At 44.4% G+C, this 18,139-nt stretch overlaps 1 protein-coding gene across 1 annotated transcript in view; it reads left to right on the forward strand.

Moving 5' to 3' along the window:
* Window positions 1-18,139, forward strand: part of ptch1 (patched 1) — a 49,932-nt gene that overhangs the window by 3,198 nt on the left and 28,595 nt on the right. The window contains exons 3-7 of the mRNA XM_073467122.1: window positions 13,985-14,174; window positions 14,967-15,036; window positions 15,177-15,268; window positions 16,943-17,141; window positions 17,277-17,398. Coding sequence (XP_073323223.1) covers window positions 13,985-14,174; window positions 14,967-15,036; window positions 15,177-15,268; window positions 16,943-17,141; window positions 17,277-17,398 — 673 coding nt within the window. The remainder of the gene's footprint in view (window positions 1-13,984; window positions 14,175-14,966; window positions 15,037-15,176; window positions 15,269-16,942; window positions 17,142-17,276; window positions 17,399-18,139) is intronic.

Raw genomic sequence — 18,139 nt, forward strand, 5'->3', positions numbered from 1 at the left:
TCCTCTGGAAACAGTGAATTTAGTCATATTTTGGCAAACCTGTTATTTGGAGCTTTCGAGCATGCAGCAGAGAATCATGCTGTCGCAGTTATTTGAGTTTCTGTGGATGCTTGTCCAGTGTGAGAGAAAGTTGCCTTTCCATGTGTGTTTGGCAGCATCATGCCAGTTCAGGCTGGGCACCTTGTGATTGTTTTTATCATTATTCTTAGATGCCTTGTGCACTTAAAGTTTAAAACAGAAGACTGTCTCTACTTGAGTTGAATCAAACTCATCTGCACATAACTGATGCTTAAATTGTTATATTGCCTTTGTTTTTTGAGCATCAGTGTTTTGGCATAGCTTTATGTTGAACCTGACATGCAGTTGAACCAAGACGAGTGACCTCTAGTAGACGTCTACACTGTGGGCTCATACACACAGACCTACACTGACAAAGAGCCTGGGCTGCGGTGGTTTCCTAGGTCCCGGTACATGAGGGGTTCCAGATGTTGATAGGGAGAGATCTGTTTGTTTAGATTAGACTGCACAGCTGAGGGATAGATTAGTTCTGCCTGGACCGTGGAACGCTGTGCTGGGCCGTGCAGGGGGACTGGCCCATCGTCTGAGAGGAAAAAGAGGAGAGAGGAGGAGAGGACAGAGCGGCTGTTTATGTTTCATTTGGAACTGCCCTCCGCAGGCGACCCGTGGACGACCCCGCCTGGAAGCTGTGTGGCCTGTTGACGCACTCGCATGCACATCCACACACCACACACCCAGCTCGCGTTAGATCCCTCCCGATTCAAGCGCTTTTTTTTTTGCATCCGTGATCTCATGTTGTGTCTGTCGTCACCTGCTCTCTGGCTCTCTGGACCACCATTAGCCGCGCACCGGAGCCGGCTCGTGTGTTTATTCTGCGTGCCGTCACGTGCCGCAGCTTTCGCAGGGATCGTCTCCTCTCACACAGTGCTCACTCAGCTCTGTTTATAAACACTCAGACACAGGAAGTTCTGTTTATTAGACAAAGCGACAGAGACCAATTGGGAGCGAGACAGCGTGCCTGCTCAAAGAGGCGATTGTGGCAACCTCTGAGGATGCATTGGCAGGGGGGTTTTTGTTTTGCTCAACATTTCAGGAATGATAGTCGTATTTTTTCTTTATCCTGCCTCATTTTTGCTGCAGATCTCATCCACACTGTAGATAACCGCCGTGTGTATGTCCACTGTGACACTGACAGGAAATTATTAGCTCAAACAGGAAGTTGTAGTATTGTGCTCTCCTATCTCCACACAAACGTGGCTTGCTGCCCTCTTTGTGCTTCCCTCGATACCAGCGTTCAACTCCACATACATCCTCAGTTTCAAATAGCAGATGATTCCAGATGATCTTGCGCTGATTATCCATAAGCCACATTCAGGGAGCGGAGACATAGAAGAGAAGAATAAGACCCCTTCAAAGGTCCTCCTGGCCACAAATGGAAAACGGAGCCATCCCTTGGCATTCTGGGTTAAGGCAAACATAGGCCAAATTGTAAAGAAAATAGCAGCGCCGGCTGCCTCTAATTAAAACAGTATCGCGTAAACATTGGCCTTCCTGTAGGACGGCCCCTCACTCTTTCGCTCTGTTTCTGTGCTGAGAGAGGGGCTGGATATGTGGTGGCGGTTGAGGGGCTGCGTTGATGGGCGAGGGAGGGTACAGGAGAAGTTCTGGAAAGCTCAAGCTCCGGGCTGAAGGTTGAAGTTGAAACTGGGGGTTAAGCGGATGAGCTGGAGCTGTAGTGTAATCTGGTGCCGCCTATAGCTTTAGTATAGAGCGGATGGGGTTCAGGATTCAGAGGAAGTTCATGTGTTTTCATGGAGCTACACGGAGAAACATGTGAGTGATTCAAGTTGGAATAAGTTTATGGCCTGGACCGCGGCACAGGGCTGTGGGTTGTAGTCTCAAGGCCACAGACTGAGGGGAGGCCCCGGGTCCTGGAGCACTTTCTTGGGGGACATAAGTGTAGAGGCCAGGGGCCACGGGGGTAGACCCCTGGGACCCTGAGGTCATCTCGTAGAGGCCCCGCTATTTAAAACCTCACCTGATACTCACCCTGTGGCCTGGGTGCAGAGTGAAGACTCACAGCAGAGGGAGGTGGGGGGGGAGGCTGGAGGATGGAGGAGTGGAAGCAATGCAGCAGAAGTCACAGCTGTCACCAGGTGTTGTTTGTGTCCTGGATATTTTCACGTGTGTGCATCTGTGTATGCCTGTATGAGTGCATCTCATGAGCCAGATGTTGGTAGGAGTGTGTGCATTGTTCTCCTGTGTATGATTTTGTGTTTAACCTTTTGACATCTGTCCTCCAGCAGAGGGCAGTGAATCTGATATAATTTGTGCTCTAATCTCTGAATCACTGTGTCATAATAACTCTTAATAAAAAAATCCAAGTTCTTCATTAGTGTAGGACATTATTCCTGTTTTTATGAGTTAATAAATGTCTAATGAACTCCCTGAATGTTCAAGATTTATTGTCTGAAAATTGACAGCTCATTCCTGATATCAACATTGTAACAGTTCAAATGGTGCCAATCTATGTTTGTTAGAATCCTGAGCCTGATTTAAGGTTTCAGAATCCAGCCCCTCCCTCCCCTGTGTGTCTGTTTTGTATCTAGTGTGATTAAGAGCTGAGTTGACAGAGTTGGTGGTTGTTTTGTTGTTTTGCTGGTAATGGCAGTGGAGAAGGGAGCGGTATAATGTATAAAGTGCATGCGGAAGAAGCCTTGACATCCTTTCTTGTGGACTAAGACGAGGAGGAGGAGGAAGGAGGAGGAGTGCCCCAAATGTGGCGTCTCCACTGAGAGGATTGTGGTTTGCATGATTGAATTATCCAGCTTTTTGATGTGTATGAGAGCACTGATACATGCACACACACATTCACATATGCAGAGAGGCTTTTTGGGAGTTTTTGGTTCTATGAATGAGGAGGTGGTTGACCAGGGCTGGCATGGCAGGCTATTTTGATTTGCTATTTTCTCTTCTTCATCTTCTCCTTTTCATCTGTTTTCCTCCTTTTACTCTCTTCTTCTCTCACTCATGCTCTATCTCCCGCCGCTTTCATTCAGCAGCCGCAAGCAATCACATACACAAACGCGCCCACACCCAATAGTTTTTCCTTGTTTGCACAGAATACGCTGCATAGAGTCATCTGTCTTTCTCTCTCCATCTATTTCAAATGTGAGCATGCACACACACACACACACAAACACACACGTGCACACCTTTTCTTTTTTTACAGGTCTTCCAAACTGGACTCAATTAAGTTTGTGTTTATCAGTTCACTACAAACAGGATTAAACCTCTATAGAAGGAATAACATTCCAGCGTGTTGTGTTAAACTTTACGAGTTGATGAAAAGTGCAGGCTAGCTGGTGAGGGATTTAGTGTGGGGAAACATTGCGCCTCTGGTACTGTACACAGACTTACAGCGCTGTTTTCTCAAGCAGCTCTCCCTCACTTGAAGGCAGTTTTGTGTATATTAGCCCTACTTGGCGAAAGCAAATGCGAAATAACTTTTAAAAATTTGCTCGTTAACCGTGCCGTGTGTGTCTGCATGTGTGTGCGCGTGCTCCCATTCACAAACGACATCCTGAGATGCCTCCAAGCTCTCTGTTTACATTTTGCATTCTTTCAGGCGCTCTTATTCAAAAACCAGAGCCCTGCGAATGACCGACCACAGGAGACTGTGGAGAGAATTACCCTCCCCCTTCTACCTCCTTCTCTCTCTCTCTCTCCCTCTCTTCTATCCCTCTCTTTTCCTCTCTGCCAGAAAGGTCTCTCTCTTTACCCGAGCCCCCCCCACCCCTACCTCCTCCTCCACCACTCCCCCGTCCCTGGCTGGAGAGAGTGGCCTCAGAATGCCAGATGTATTACAGAGTGAGCCACGGCAATGTAAACACTCAGCCCTGCCATGAGAGCAGGGTGGTCTGGCCTCCCTCCTTCCCTTCCCTCCCCTCCTATCCCTCCCTCCCCTCTTCCCCTTTCCTCTCTTCCCTCCCTCACAGCACTGACTGCCAGAGGGGTGGAGAAAGTACAAAACAGCAGAGGGGAGAGAGAGAGAGTGTGTGTATGTGTGTGTGTGTGTGTGTGTGTGTGTGTGTGTGTGTTGGGGGGGGTTAACGGAGCGAGGAAAGAAGCAGGAGCATAGTAGCTGTAGTGTGTTTGTGTTTTGGCTGCGGTGCCTACCGTACACCAGGAGAGAGATTGTGGTGTGGAGTGATGCTTTTCAGACTGCAGCGCCGAGAATTTTTCATGCAAACATACTATAAACATCTCAAATTGTGTGTGTCGTTGGAATTTTTCAGCCCCTCTGGCACACATGGGTTATGTACGTAGCGGTATAGTTCATTGCAATTCCTGCAGCGCAACGTCATAGAAATCTGGCAGCAACGGCAATTACACAAGTACCACACATGCACACGCAAGGCATAAAGATAGAGAGATATAAAACATTTCCTCTCTCGGATGATTGAGAGTGTTCGGAGCCCCCAGATTGAGTCAGTATGCATCAGAGAGGACTAGTCTCAGACCGCCCTGCGAGTCTGACTGAGGTAACAGGAACGCTTGTTTCTGACACAACAGGTTGTTGTGTTGTGATGTGCAGCGGGCCCTGACGGGTGTTGCTCCTTTCTGTCATTGTCTCGCTGTTCTTTTCTGTTGGACGTCGAAACATTTTTGAGTTTAGGCCACGTGCAGGACAGCAAACTCTGTGTAGAAAAAGAGATGAGCATCTGCACACTGGATTCAAACTTTATTGGATGGAAAAAAGCATTGTTTCAACCCCACCGGGTCGTCATCAGGCGTACTGCCTAAAATATCGCCTTTTTCAGTCCAGATTTTGGAGGTTGAATCCAGTTTCCTGATACATTTTTCTAGCTCGACAGTAGACTGAGTTTCAGTAGCACTGTCTCAGATTCTAAGGCTTGTTTGCTTGTCAGTATTTTTAATTTAAAGCTGCTCTTATTAATGATTTTATATTGGCAATGTCTTAAATTGTGTACTATGAAAGTGGTAGCTAGAAAGTGACAAACCCACAGAGAATAATTACCCCGCTGCAGCATCTTTCAGCTCATTGCTTTGGTTTTCTGGCCCGCAACTTTACTGTTTTAGTTTGCTGTCACCGCTCTTATCAGTGCGGTTTTCAGCCACACATGCCATGCTGCTTCTTCAGCAAACGAGCTTGGATAAAACCAGCCGTTCACTGCCTCCCCGACAACAGACAGCAGACAAAGTAAGCGACTAGCTGATTAACAAAGTGGAGCATTTAGTGTCTAAACAACCAGATGATTCCCCAAGGAGTTGGTGGAGACCAAAACAGAACTTTAACTTTCCGGAGTAAATATTGAATGCATATTGTAAAGGCTGTAGAAAAATGACGCCAACCTCGTGTAGATTGGTTCCATATAAGCCTCGCTTTCACTATGCGATTCGGTCTGCCACTGGACTGGATTCTACCTGAAAAAATTGAGTTCTGCCTTTACACAACCAAAACAGGAAGAGGCATTGTTTTGCCCAGTTGTTGTTCCCAGACAACGGTCGAACAACTGGAAGAACCGTGGAAACTTTACGCTGCAAAAGATGAAGAACCTTGCTGATGGAGGAGGCAAAGAAGGCGAAGAGGGAGAGTGATAGAAACTGAGGTAGAACAAGAGTGAACGGACAGGCATTCACTCGATGGAGAGCGCTGGTGTTGTTTCAAAGGTTGCTCCCTTGTTGATATGTGTTTCCCCTTACTACCGGGACTTGAGACGGCTCAAGACTGTTTCCACTTTTAATTGCTATGAATATTTGAATTGCATTAATCAGATTGCCAATTGTACAAGCAACTGATGCACTGAAAAATGTAGGTTATTGTCATAATCCCCAAACTGAGGTATCTAAGTACCGTCTTGATGCCGGCACCATCAATTTCAAATGATACTTAGTCCCAGTGACCCTAAAAATTATAATTGCAAAGGTAGCCATAGGAAATTAAAAGCAAGAATGAACTGGAAAACATTTTTTTTTCATCTTTCCTCCATTCACTCACTCTCTCTCTGTCTTCTATTCCACACTTCGGAATGTGTGATTTTGGGATACCTGGAATCACGGGCCATCTTTCCAGGAAATGACAGAGAGATGGCTGGTTGAGATTGGCTGTTCAAGCTCATGTCACGGTCTGTTATGGCTGGGCTGTGGGCCAATCACAGGGCAGTAAAATGCAGCAGGGGGAGATGGCTCACCTGGCTTACATTGGACAGGCACCGACAGGAGAGATAGGATGAGATTTTTTCTTTCCAATGGAACTGTAGCTAATTGATGAGCTGATGCAGGGTTTTTGTTTTTTTTCTAAGAATTTTTGAATGTTTCATATGTTTTACGTCACAGCGGCAGCAGCATCAAATCTCACACATCTCTCTCAGTCTCATGCACCATTAATACGTCCTTTTCTTGAGTATTTTTAATTGAACCACAACCACTGCACACATGCATGCACATGCTACAAACAGACTTTCTGTCAGCATTTTCTGCCCCTACTACTCTTTCCACTGCTCTGAGAATCCATTGGCATTGAATAGGATTTTTTTTTTTTTTTTTTTTTTTTGGGGTGGAGGTGGGGGGTTGGGAGGGGAAAGTGGGACCTGAATGAAGGCAGCAACGTGGAAGAATCTGCCCATTGAGGAGTGTGTGAATGTACACCTCGGGCCCAGGGGAAGCTGCATTGGGAGCCAGCCGACTGCTAAATACACCCATTTTAGGGGCTGCAGGGGCCGGACAGGTGATTAGCATAATCAGGGGCGAGGGGAGCCATACATATGGTAATGCTGGAGCTGGGGGGTGAGGGTTGGTGGTATGGGTGGGGGTTCGGAGAGGAGGGGGGGCAGGGGTTGGCAGCTGGGGTGTCACATTTGTGTCAGGGGTCGGGGATCTCGGGGGCGTCTCACTGCATGAGGAGACACTCTGCTCCAGCTGCACGTCAGAGCACCTCCGCTCTCTGTTTCTTATCTTTCCCTCTCCTTTCTGTCACCCTCTCACTTCTTCCCTATTCTCTCAGGGAGTCACACACTCTCTACCTTGCTTGGTGTACCCTTCCTCTGTGTGGCAGCCCCCAGCCCTCCTCTTTGAAAGCTGAAAAGGAGAGAGGGAAAGAGAGAGAGCAAGGGGGAGAGTGAGGGGGGCTCGCCGTGGGTCAGACAGGGTCTCAGCTCTCAGTGAGGCCTTTCATCACATATTTGTGGCTGTGTGCACACCTGCATTGCAGAGCCCACATTCAAAACTACTATTACTGCTTTGCATACTGCTGTGTATGGTGCTACCACAACCAATGAAATGCGTACTTCAAGTACTCTTGCCACTGCTGCTACAACAGAGAGAGAGTGAATGCAAGACTGCCTATAAACTCAGTTAAAAATAGTGGACTCATGTTGATGAGGGAGTACTAGGCTCTTCACAGTAACTGCTTTTGTTGGACGATATTTTATCATAAAATAATTGTGATGAATGATAATATTGACCCTTACAAAGAGAAATGGATTTTTAATTCTTAAGAATATTCCCACATGGGAATTTGAATGTTAAACAAATATTAGAATATCCCAAATAAAGAAAACATAAACAGATAAAAGCTTCCAACAAAAACAATAAATGAAATTGAGGTCTTGAGCTCTGTTAACAAAAATGGCATGTAAACGCAATGGATAATATCAAGATCAGCAAAAGTGATCGAGGTCATGTCCGTATCGATGGTCCAGATGATAAAATGTGTAAGATGAGAGGATAAGCAAGAAAATGCAATAGTATAGCTAATGTAAGAAGCTTATAGACAGCAAATGCATTGAGATTCATTCAAATCTGTCACCTTTCTTCATAGATTTCAACAAAACTGCATTCACACAGCTCTTGCATGTGACTATTTTGGTCACACATGCATCCAGAAATTAAAATGTATTATTGGGTGCACCTAAATTATGTGCTGGTGCACCCAAATGAAAAAGTTAGGCGCACCAGTGATGTCTATGTGAAAAGTTTGTCTGGAGCCCTGACTCATTAGTGAAAGTGGAAAATGCTAAAGTTCGATTTGGGCAATCAAACTTTAAAAATGCTAAAGTCACGCTTTTGCTCTTCAACTAATGCAATCCAGCAGACGATGAAAGGCTCAGAATATTATCCTGATACCAGAAAACATGAAAGACATCCAAGTCATAAGACAAATTCTGTAAACAATTCAAGCTGATGTTTCTTTCAAAAGCTGTGGTACATTACATTTTGTTTCTGATCAATTGTTAACTGTTCATAATTCGAACTGACAGATGCATCTCATCAATTGTTGACATTTTTCCAGATCTCGAGTGGGACAATCAGGATGTAGCAGCAGTATTATGAAGTGGCAAAAGTTTATTTGGAAGGAAAATCCGAGATGGAGTTAGGGACAGACACAAAGTGACAGCAGATGGTAGAAGGTAGAAGCAGATGAATGGTGTAGGAAGGCAACAGGTGGGTTCTTCTAAGTGATCAAAGCTCTTGTCAGGTGATTGGCAACAGCAGCTGAGTAGGAGATGAGCAGGAAGGAGGTGGTGGTGACACAAGGAGGGGACTTTAGTGTGGGAAACTTTACCGGAACAGAGTGAGCAGTAGCAGGGAACAAATAAGGCCGAATGAGAGGCGTTTGAGAAAAGGATGCCACTTGGATTTGTAATAACGCAAATGCATCATTAGTTTATCTTCTGTACATTCTTCTTTAACTTCAAAAGTCACCTGGATATCTGATTTTCTATATGAATATACTGTATTTGCTTAAGTGAGGTTGGGACTTGAAAAACTGACCACTTATGAGGACCAAGATTTGACCGATTGAACAACGGTTTTATCAGGGCTGATACTGATTATTAGTAATTAGGTGATAACTCATATTTGGTTATATACAAACACACATTTGCAGTAACAATGAAAGTCTTATTTTCTTTTTGTTTTCTATTTAAATCTGGCACAAAAAACACTGACTCCGATAATCGGAAAAAGGTTGGTAATCGGCCAGACCCCTAATCAGTCAGTCCTTATTTATAACAAAGGAAATGCATCTTGACTTTCATTGCTAAAGCTCATAAGTAACTTTAAAATCAGTCTTTGCAGGAGCAGCTGTGTCCGATTTTCCATAAGAAGCCTTTAGTTTCAGGTTGTTTTGTACACTGAAATGATCTCTCTCTTCTCTCTCAACATTTGTCTTACCTGAAAACAGTCACATGAAAATACGCATTGATAAAGCATCATGATTATTTTCACGTCAGCCTTTTTGTTACATGGGACATCTCATGCAACAGGTGTCACCCTCCATGTTCGGTCTTCTAGTTCAGGTATCAGAATTTGATCGGAACTGAAATAAAGTGCATTGGTGCATCTCTATTTTTATGTAATGACTTGAGTCGCTTCCTTGAAGTGGCTTTTTGTAGTTTCTGGGAATGTTCTTCCAGACTGTATCCTCATGTCGCTGTTCTGCATCCTCCTCCTCATCTCTCTGGCAGTATAGAGGCCTCAGGGTATGGGAGGTTGCTGTAGACTTGGTGGTAGAGAGATGACCTGGTTTTGGGGGGCTTCCTCCTCACCACAGGGGGTCCCTGCTGAGAGGGGGCTTAATCCAGCTAATCCTCTCTCTGCACACACACAAGCACACACACAAAGATGTGTTTAGCCACATGCACGTACATACAGTATATTCACATATGCATGCATGAGGTCCTGTACAGTATCAGATCTCTTTTAATGGTTGTGAAAGTGATGGAGGGCTTTTGACTGGAAGGAGGGAAGCATTTTTTTTTGTGATTGATCAGTTATATGTGTGAATGTGTTCAAGTAGAGATGCACTACTATGTTGTTTCTGTACAGTACAGTATGAGCAAAGTGTGCATGTGTGTGTTTTTAATACCCATATCACACTGGAGAGTTGTAGGAGTCGTTTGCCGCCGGTGGTGTGTGTTTTCCTTGAAAGTGCGGGATGCTTCCGTTGTCAGGCGTGAGAGATGTGCAGGGGGTGGGGCCATGCTGTTGTGTGTGTTGCATGGAAAAGGGAGAAAGTTGGCGAGGGGAAAGGGGGGGTGGGCTGGCTTTGACAGAGGGGCCGGGCTGATTGCCATCATGATCTGGCCAATCACAGCGTAGAGCTGAATAGAGCAAAGAGAGAGAAAATGAGAGTATAAAGAGGAGGGGGAGTTCTGGACTGAAAGGAGGGAGGGGGTGATGTCAGTTCCTTAGAAACCTACTTTCTCTCCTTTCGTCCCCACCGCCCCCCGTTCCCCTACTTTGAGAATAGGGGGGACCAGGGGTTAATGTTATGCAACACACTGAATACCCGCACTGAGCGCTCCAATACAGTGACACATATAGTCTTCTTCTCTTCTTCTTCTTCAGTTCTGTGTAGGTCTGTTTTTGAGAAGTGCTTAGTTTTATATTGTGTAGCAGTAGATGCTTACGAATATATACAGATATAACACACATACACAGGTGGTCGTACACGTGACCCCACTCCTCACAGGTGTGTGAGTGAAGAGATGGCTGGTAGAGGGCAGTGCTGACTTGATTGATTCATGGCTGCACTGATTAACCTGAAGATTAATTTCTTGATTCATTTATCAATCGTGTGCTCTATGAAATTTCAGACTGATAAATGCCCATCACAAGTTGCAAGAGCCCAAGTTGGCAGACAAGTTGTTTGTGGCCGAAATCAAAGATACTTTAGTACTTAATTTACACAGAAGACTAAGAAAAAACAGCAAAAGCCGACATTTGAGAAACTGGAACCACTGAAATGTTGGTATTTATGGTTAAAGGATCACATATACAGTTAACCAATTATCAACCAACAGGGCTCCAGGGTGCCCCAATTTGCTCGCACACGCACCCAAAAATCTGTCATCTGCGACTACATAATGCGTTAAGAAATGAAATTAAAATGTACTGCGGGTGCACCTAAATTATGTGCTGGTGCACTTCAGTGAAAAAGTTAGGCGCACCAGTGCAACCAGTGCATAAAGTAAACTGTTGCTGGTTCTGTTGATGGACCAATCAATTAATAGATTAGACTTTCCAGACGTAAAACAGAAGTTTACCCTCATATAGCCAGACCACACTCTCCACACTATTTTGCCAGTGTTCTTTCTGCTATAGGGGAAAAACCACTCCGGCTTGTTTGTATTTCTGCAAACGGCGCTACACCCAGGACGCAGCGATGGTGCTTTTGAATAATCGTGTTATGGAGGAACTTGTGTTGGTGAAATATTTGCACGTGAGGAGGCCAGACCCTGGCGTTAAAATGGCAAAGTTTGCCACTTTCAGCGTGTACATTGCTAGATCGGAGGTTGTTGTGTCATGAAGGGACAGGCACTTTGAATGGTAACACGCAGATAGCACTTATACCAACAGCATACTTCCTGTGGGTTGGCATACTGTAAGTTCAATATTTTGGCATTTTTGGCTGTAGGTCAGAGCAACTGAGCCTTTTTGAGGCCTTATTTGGGCTGTGGTGACATCAGGTGGGCATCGTAACTAAAAGATAATTAAAAATCATGATAAATTTGTTGAAATAGAAGAAAGTGATGGGTCGAGTGAGGAGGAGAGAGAAAGTGAGTGACAAAACGGAGCTGGTATGGGAAGCATTTAAAAGTCAGTGACACTTTCTTTTAGGTCACAGCAGCTGAGCCTGGAGCGGGACACCTTCAAGATATCAACACATGCCGGGGTCAACCAGTTTTCTTAGGGGAAGGAATATGGGAATATGTGTCATTGAAGAAACACAGCTGTGTGTACACACACACTCACACGCACATGCTCGCACGTACACCAGTGCGCTCACACACAATCACACACATTTTCTTGGTCCAGCTGGGGTGTTAATTTCACCCCGAGGCTGCGCGAGTGTTGACCCCAAAACGCTGTAACCTCGTGAAGTGTGGAATTCTCTAAGCCCGAGGCCGTGATGTGCTGTTTCCTGTAGAGAGAGAGTACATTCCTTCGACTTGTCCCATTCCTCGCTGCTCGCTGTAAACTCAAGGTCTTTGGGTGGCAGTCCACAACGTGGAATGTGTTCAAAACAGACAGTGAGCCCTTTCTACGCACGTCCCTCCGGTCTTTTTTTCAATCAATCTTCCCTCATCTCCTCGCACACGTTGAAACTGAAAATCGATGCGTCCATTGCCCCACGCTCATGTTCCCATTTTTCCTCTTGGCGCTTTAGCCAAGCCCCGGGGCTAGCTTTGCCTCTGAGCGTTGAGTGTACCAGACAAGTTGACTTGTTAGTGCACTGTCAGTGTGTGTAGGCTCTAAATCAGTTCCATGCGTGCTCTTTTGCAGGCAGGGCTGGTGTAACGTAGCCGTGTAGCTGGCCTAGCAGTGGAAAGCATGTCGCTCCGGTTAGCCGGGGCCTGCTATTAATGATGAGTATTATAAACATGCCTTCAGACAGGATCAGATGGGAATGCTGTTTGGGTCCAGAAAAAAAGAAATCAAGTGTGTTTTCCTAATGCCCCAAGACATGGCCCCCTCCCTCCCTGTTCCATTGGTCTGACTGGGTGGTCCAGCTCAGCAGAACAGGCATGCTTATGTTCAACTTTAATGCCATTACAATGGGCTGAAAATATTCAATCTATGCCTGCTGTTGCACGAATCGAGTGGAATTGTTAAATTGGATTAAGGCATAATAAAATGTTACAGATTTTTCACACAGTCGGCTCTCTCACTGGGCATTTTCCATGTTGTGTGTGTGAGCGTGTGTGTGAGCAAGGGAAAGACGATGACTATAAATTGCCCAGACTTTCACTGAGCTTTCAGTCACCGATGATTGAAGGGCTCTGCTTGTAAATCAGACAAAGATACACTGAACTGAGGGATGCACTTGCAGGCACACACACAAAACTTTATTGGGCTTTTAATTGTTGTTATTCATTTGTTTCATCTTGTGTTTGAACTGAAAATTTGAGACTTTGTCCATGCTTGCATGACTGCAATTGCCTGCATTTGTTCGTGTGTGTTTGTGAGAGAGACTTTGCCAGACTTGCCTTGGCTGTACTGGGGTGGAGCAGGGCAGCTAAAGGGCCTGAAAGGCTGCTTTTGTAGCTCGGGCTAGCTGAGAAGCTCAGAGCGCACGCACAGGGCTTAGTCCCACCACGATACTGGGAGCAAAGCCTGGAAGAGAGCCTCCCTCTCTTTATCAAACACACACACACATACTGTCGCGCACATATGCAGTCAATGTGGTCTGGCGCTGCTGACTTGTTAGCAAATTTGAGTAGAAAAGTTGAGCTTGTTTTAGCGAGAGGTGGATTTGTTGAGGTGACGTTACTGCTGTGGATTCAAAGGAGGTCGGGTGTTTGGCGTTGTAGTGGTACAAGCTCACTGTTAGCAAAGTGCTTTTGTTCAAGATACAAGTCTGATAGTGTGGTGGCCAGGCTGGGATGACTCTGGGTTTGCTTTGCACAGAGGATCACTTCTTGAGCCACAGATGTTTCAGCGCATGATGCTGCTTGTGTGTTTGAGTGGTGCAGCTGTGTTCAGGCTGTCTTACCTTCTGTATTGGAAAGATATTTGTACCTGTGATATATTCTGTATATTGAAAGTTTTTCATGTATTTACTAAAGTAAATTCAGTTTTTAAAGCACATATTCAAGGCCAGCCATCCTTAGATGTACTTTGGGGCATTTTCTCTCCATTTTTCTCTCATCTGTCAGAAAAGATTTTCCTAACTGTTGAATGAGGAATTTATTCACTACAAAATGTGTCAGTTAGTGGCTTCTTGCAGCAGAAACACAACTTTTGTATGTATGTGGTCATGAAACCTGAGTTAAAATCTGGTTACACCTGAAAAAAACTGCATGTTTTGGGGTGAAAACATGTTAATACTGACAACAATGAGCCCTAAATAATCAAATTGATCTAATACAAATGCAGTGTGTTTGGATATATGGACAGAGGGTTTAGTTATGCAACATGTTCGCTCTTCTTTCTGCAGTTGGTGGGCGTGTGAACCAGGAACTGAAGTACACGCGACAGAAGATAGGCGAGGAGGCCATGTTTAACCCTCAGCTGATGATCCAGACGCCGCGGGAGGAGGGAGCCAATGTTCTAACGGTGGAGGCTCTCCTGCAGCACCTGGAGTCAGCTATCCGAGCCAGCAGAGTTCATGTTTACCTTTATAACAGGTAACTAAATATTTCATGTCTAAATGTGTTCCAGTCTTGCCTGTCTGTATTTAAGCATCATATTTTCCATTTCTGGACAATTAGAGTCAATTTGTTCCTCCAAAACAACATTGTGTCACAGGGCAGTTTAACTACAAACAAACAAACAACGGAAGCCCTGCAGTAAATATGTGAATCTTGTGTCAATTTTTCCACAGAGTCAACTCTTGTAAGTTTTGAGTTAGTTATTTCTGGCATTGTTGTATTGCATTGCTATATGTCTGATTCAGGGTTTGTACCAAGTCCTGAAAGTTAGGAAAATTCTTCATTTTAACTGTTTAAAGTTTAAAGGTAAGGAATACATTTGAATATAATCCTCAATATAATCTTGTGTTTCATCTAACTCATGTACACAATCGCTTATTCAGATCAAAACATTTATAATATTTAAAATGAACAATGACATTGTCATCTTTGTTTGTTGCCTCCTGGCATATCACACCAGATGTGGGGCAGAGCAGACCAGAGATTGACAAAACATACAATCATAGTTGATAAAGTAAACAATTTGACAATATACATTGATTGCTGTGGGTATAAAGGATTTTTTTTTGCAGTTTATCGCATCTGTGGTAACAACTTAGATGTGATGATAAAGGCTACAAGAGTCCTTGTAACTTGAAACTCTAGCATACCTGTATATCATGTATTCAGCTTTGTTTTTGCAAGCAGTACCTCATAACGATGAAAGGTATATTGTCATATGTAATCAATCAGTCAACTGAACAGAAACTCTTTTGTTCTCCTTTTCAGACAATGGAAATTAGAAGACTTATGCTACAAATCAGGAGAACTAGTCACAGAAACTCATGTTATGAATCAGGTAAGATGCAAATGGTTTTCACTCTCTGGATCACATTGAAGCCTTACCAAAAAAATCAGTTTACTTTTTTTCTGTATATACTTGCTGTTGTCAATGTGTGTCAACCCTGCTGTGTGTGGTCATGTTGTTTGTCCAATTAGATCATAGAAGAGCTACATCCCTGCCTCATCATCACCCCTTTGGACTGTTTCTGGGAGGGAGCCAAGCTCCAGTCTGGAATGGTCTATCTCCCGTAAGCATACGAAACTCTTTCTACTGGACAGAATCTGTATTTTATGATGTGTCAGCACAATTGCAACATGCCAGAACACCATATCATCAGTTTGACTGTTCTCTCTCAAACATATGATCAAATGCAGTTAAAAAAACCTAATTGGGCACACATATGGCTTTCCTTCTTGATTAAAGTGATCTTATGGAATTAGTGTATATGTTAACAGGATTTTCAGATTGTTCTCAAGAGAGAGATGTTGAGGAAAAGGAGGAGATCTGGATCTCTGGATCTCTGGATCTTGTTTTTGCCCCTTTCGTAGAGGCTGCCCGAACACGCTCAACCCATCCAAAGACACACCACAGAGGAACAAGAGTGTGTGTGTGCGTGTTAGTGAGTGTGTGTGTGTGTGTGTCCTGAACTCGTCCCCTCTGAAGGCTCTATTGTAGTGGTTGCTGGCATGCGTATCGCTGGCGATAGTTTCTCTCCAGCCCTGGGCCTCACACCATTGTCTGGCCCTTCTGTTGCTAATGGCCTGCTGCTACAGTAATACTCAGCAGACCTTTACCTCTGCAAGTGTGTGTGCATGCACATAGTGTGTGCCATTGCCATCAGTGCATACATGTGTTTCGTCGACGTGTGAAAGTGCATCAGTTTGAGCCTGTGTCATCAGAGTATGTGTGTGTGTGTGTGTGTGCGCGCGTGTGTGCGTGTGTGTGTGTTGCCCGTTGGTCTCAGATGGTAAATAAGGTTTTTACTATGTTCTGGTTGGGAGGCTGGGAATAATAACCCAAGCCTGGTTAAGCACATACAATGTAGTCTGAATGACAGAGAGAGAGAGAGAGATTCAGAGAAAGAGAGACTGGAATGTGTGAGGCAAAGAGAGACAAGGACCGGTTCGGAGCAGGAATTCAGAACTGTGCCGTTGCATGATGGGAATTGGTCTCCATTTATTGTGTTCTGTCACCTAGCAAGAAAGAAGAGATCATTTTGTGCTCTCAAAAATGTGACCGTTTGGTGAGGTAAAGATTTGGGAGGCAATCACACCCAAACTTCTGACATGTGTAACTTATCTTTGAACACTTTACAGTTCTGTTAACGACTGGAGTGTCTGATAAAACAGGCGTCTTGAGGACAAGGTTTCAAAAATTAAATAACACCTGAAATACGTTGAGGCAGTTAAACCAGAACAACATTTTTTGGAATCTTATCAGCCAAGAAACTGAACTCGCCTCTGAATGGAAACGCACCATCAGATTTGATGTAAATGTTTTTGCATGTAGTGTCTTTAAAAAAGTAGTACAAAGCCTTTGTGGCTCCAGAGGAAGCTGCATGTAATCTGATAAATTTTCATTCAGTGTTGCATTGTGGGTAATGACAGCATCTGGTTTGGAAAGCAGTCCACTAGTCTAATATTGCACTCCTGTAACACTGTTGGACTCATTATGGACAGTTTATAAACACATGATCAAATCGATTCGCCAGAGCCAGAGATATCGCCTTTTTTACAATCCTGTTATTACCAATAATCCTGTTATTACCAATAAGAAGGATGGCTTATATGTGTGATAAAAGTAGAAATAGACTTTTACTTAAAATACACTTGAAAAGTGCCCATAAACAAAAACACAGCACCTCAAAGCATGATTAAAGTCACAGTTTAACAGAACCCCTTATTTAATTTTAACTTCACAGAGGTAAAGCCCCTCTCCAGTGGACCAACTTTGACCCAAAGGAGTTCCTCGAGGACTTACGAAAGGCAAACTTCCCCGTGGAAAGCTTTGAGGACATGTTGGAGAAGGCAGACGTCGGACACGGCTACATGGACAGACCGTGCCTGAACCCCGCTGACCCCGACTGTCCCCTTACTGCGCCCAATAAGAACTCAACTAAGGTAAAGGCTCGAGTTTTTGGGTGTGAAAATCTGTGTACACATGCAACATTAATACGTTTTGGTAAAACATCAAGCCTTTAGTTTGAGGCGAGCTGCTGACAGTTATGTTTTCGCCTGTTGCTTTTATTGCACCAGCCATTTGACGTGGCGCGGGCCCTGAGTGGCGGCTGCCATGGTCTGTCCAGGAAGTACATGCACTGGCAGGAGGAACTGATCGTAGGAGGGACCACCAAGAACGGCAGCGGACCCCTGCTCAGGTAACATACCCACACTTACACATACACACCCTCATAAACACTGCTGTGATCACTGCAGGGCTTATTCTGGAAAGAGTGTGTGTTTTTTGTTCTTTTATGCTCTCCAAAGCGGCGCATGCATGCGTGCGTGCACGCTGTGTGCTGTAAATCTTGCAGTCATTAGCAGATTCCAGTGAAATCTTAGAGCTCCAGCTGTTCCTGCTCAGCTCTGGCTGCTCTGCTTGGACACTACCTACTCATACACACACACACACACGTGCACAGAGTGATCTATTGCTTGGCTAGTTTGTCAAAATATACAGTGATTTGGGGTACATGGACTTAATTCCAGCTCAAATACCAAGACAAAGCTTATAGATTATGTTGTATACCTATGGATATATAATATACACTGTTTTATGTGTGAATAAGCTGTTTCCCTTCCATAATAGAACAGACAGCATTCAGTCAATTACTATAACAGACACATAAAAATATTATATATTTCTATGTAAATACAAAACATGAAATATACACAAGAATTTAAAACATGAACATTTTTATTAAGCAATAAGAAGCTGCACAAATTATCCAACACTTTGCTCACGGGCCACTTATTTTAATGTGAAATTACAGTTTGGATGGTGCACGCACATGCATGTGATACACACAAAGGCAAACCCCACACACACGCATTCACACACATACGGGTCACAGAGTACAGTGGGGTGCGTTGTTTGTTTTGCGGTCGTGTTTTTTCCT

This window comes from Pagrus major, chromosome 5 (genome assembly GCF_040436345.1).
Source record: "Pagrus major chromosome 5, Pma_NU_1.0".
Classification (NCBI taxonomy): domain Eukaryota; kingdom Metazoa; phylum Chordata; class Actinopteri; order Spariformes; family Sparidae; genus Pagrus; species Pagrus major.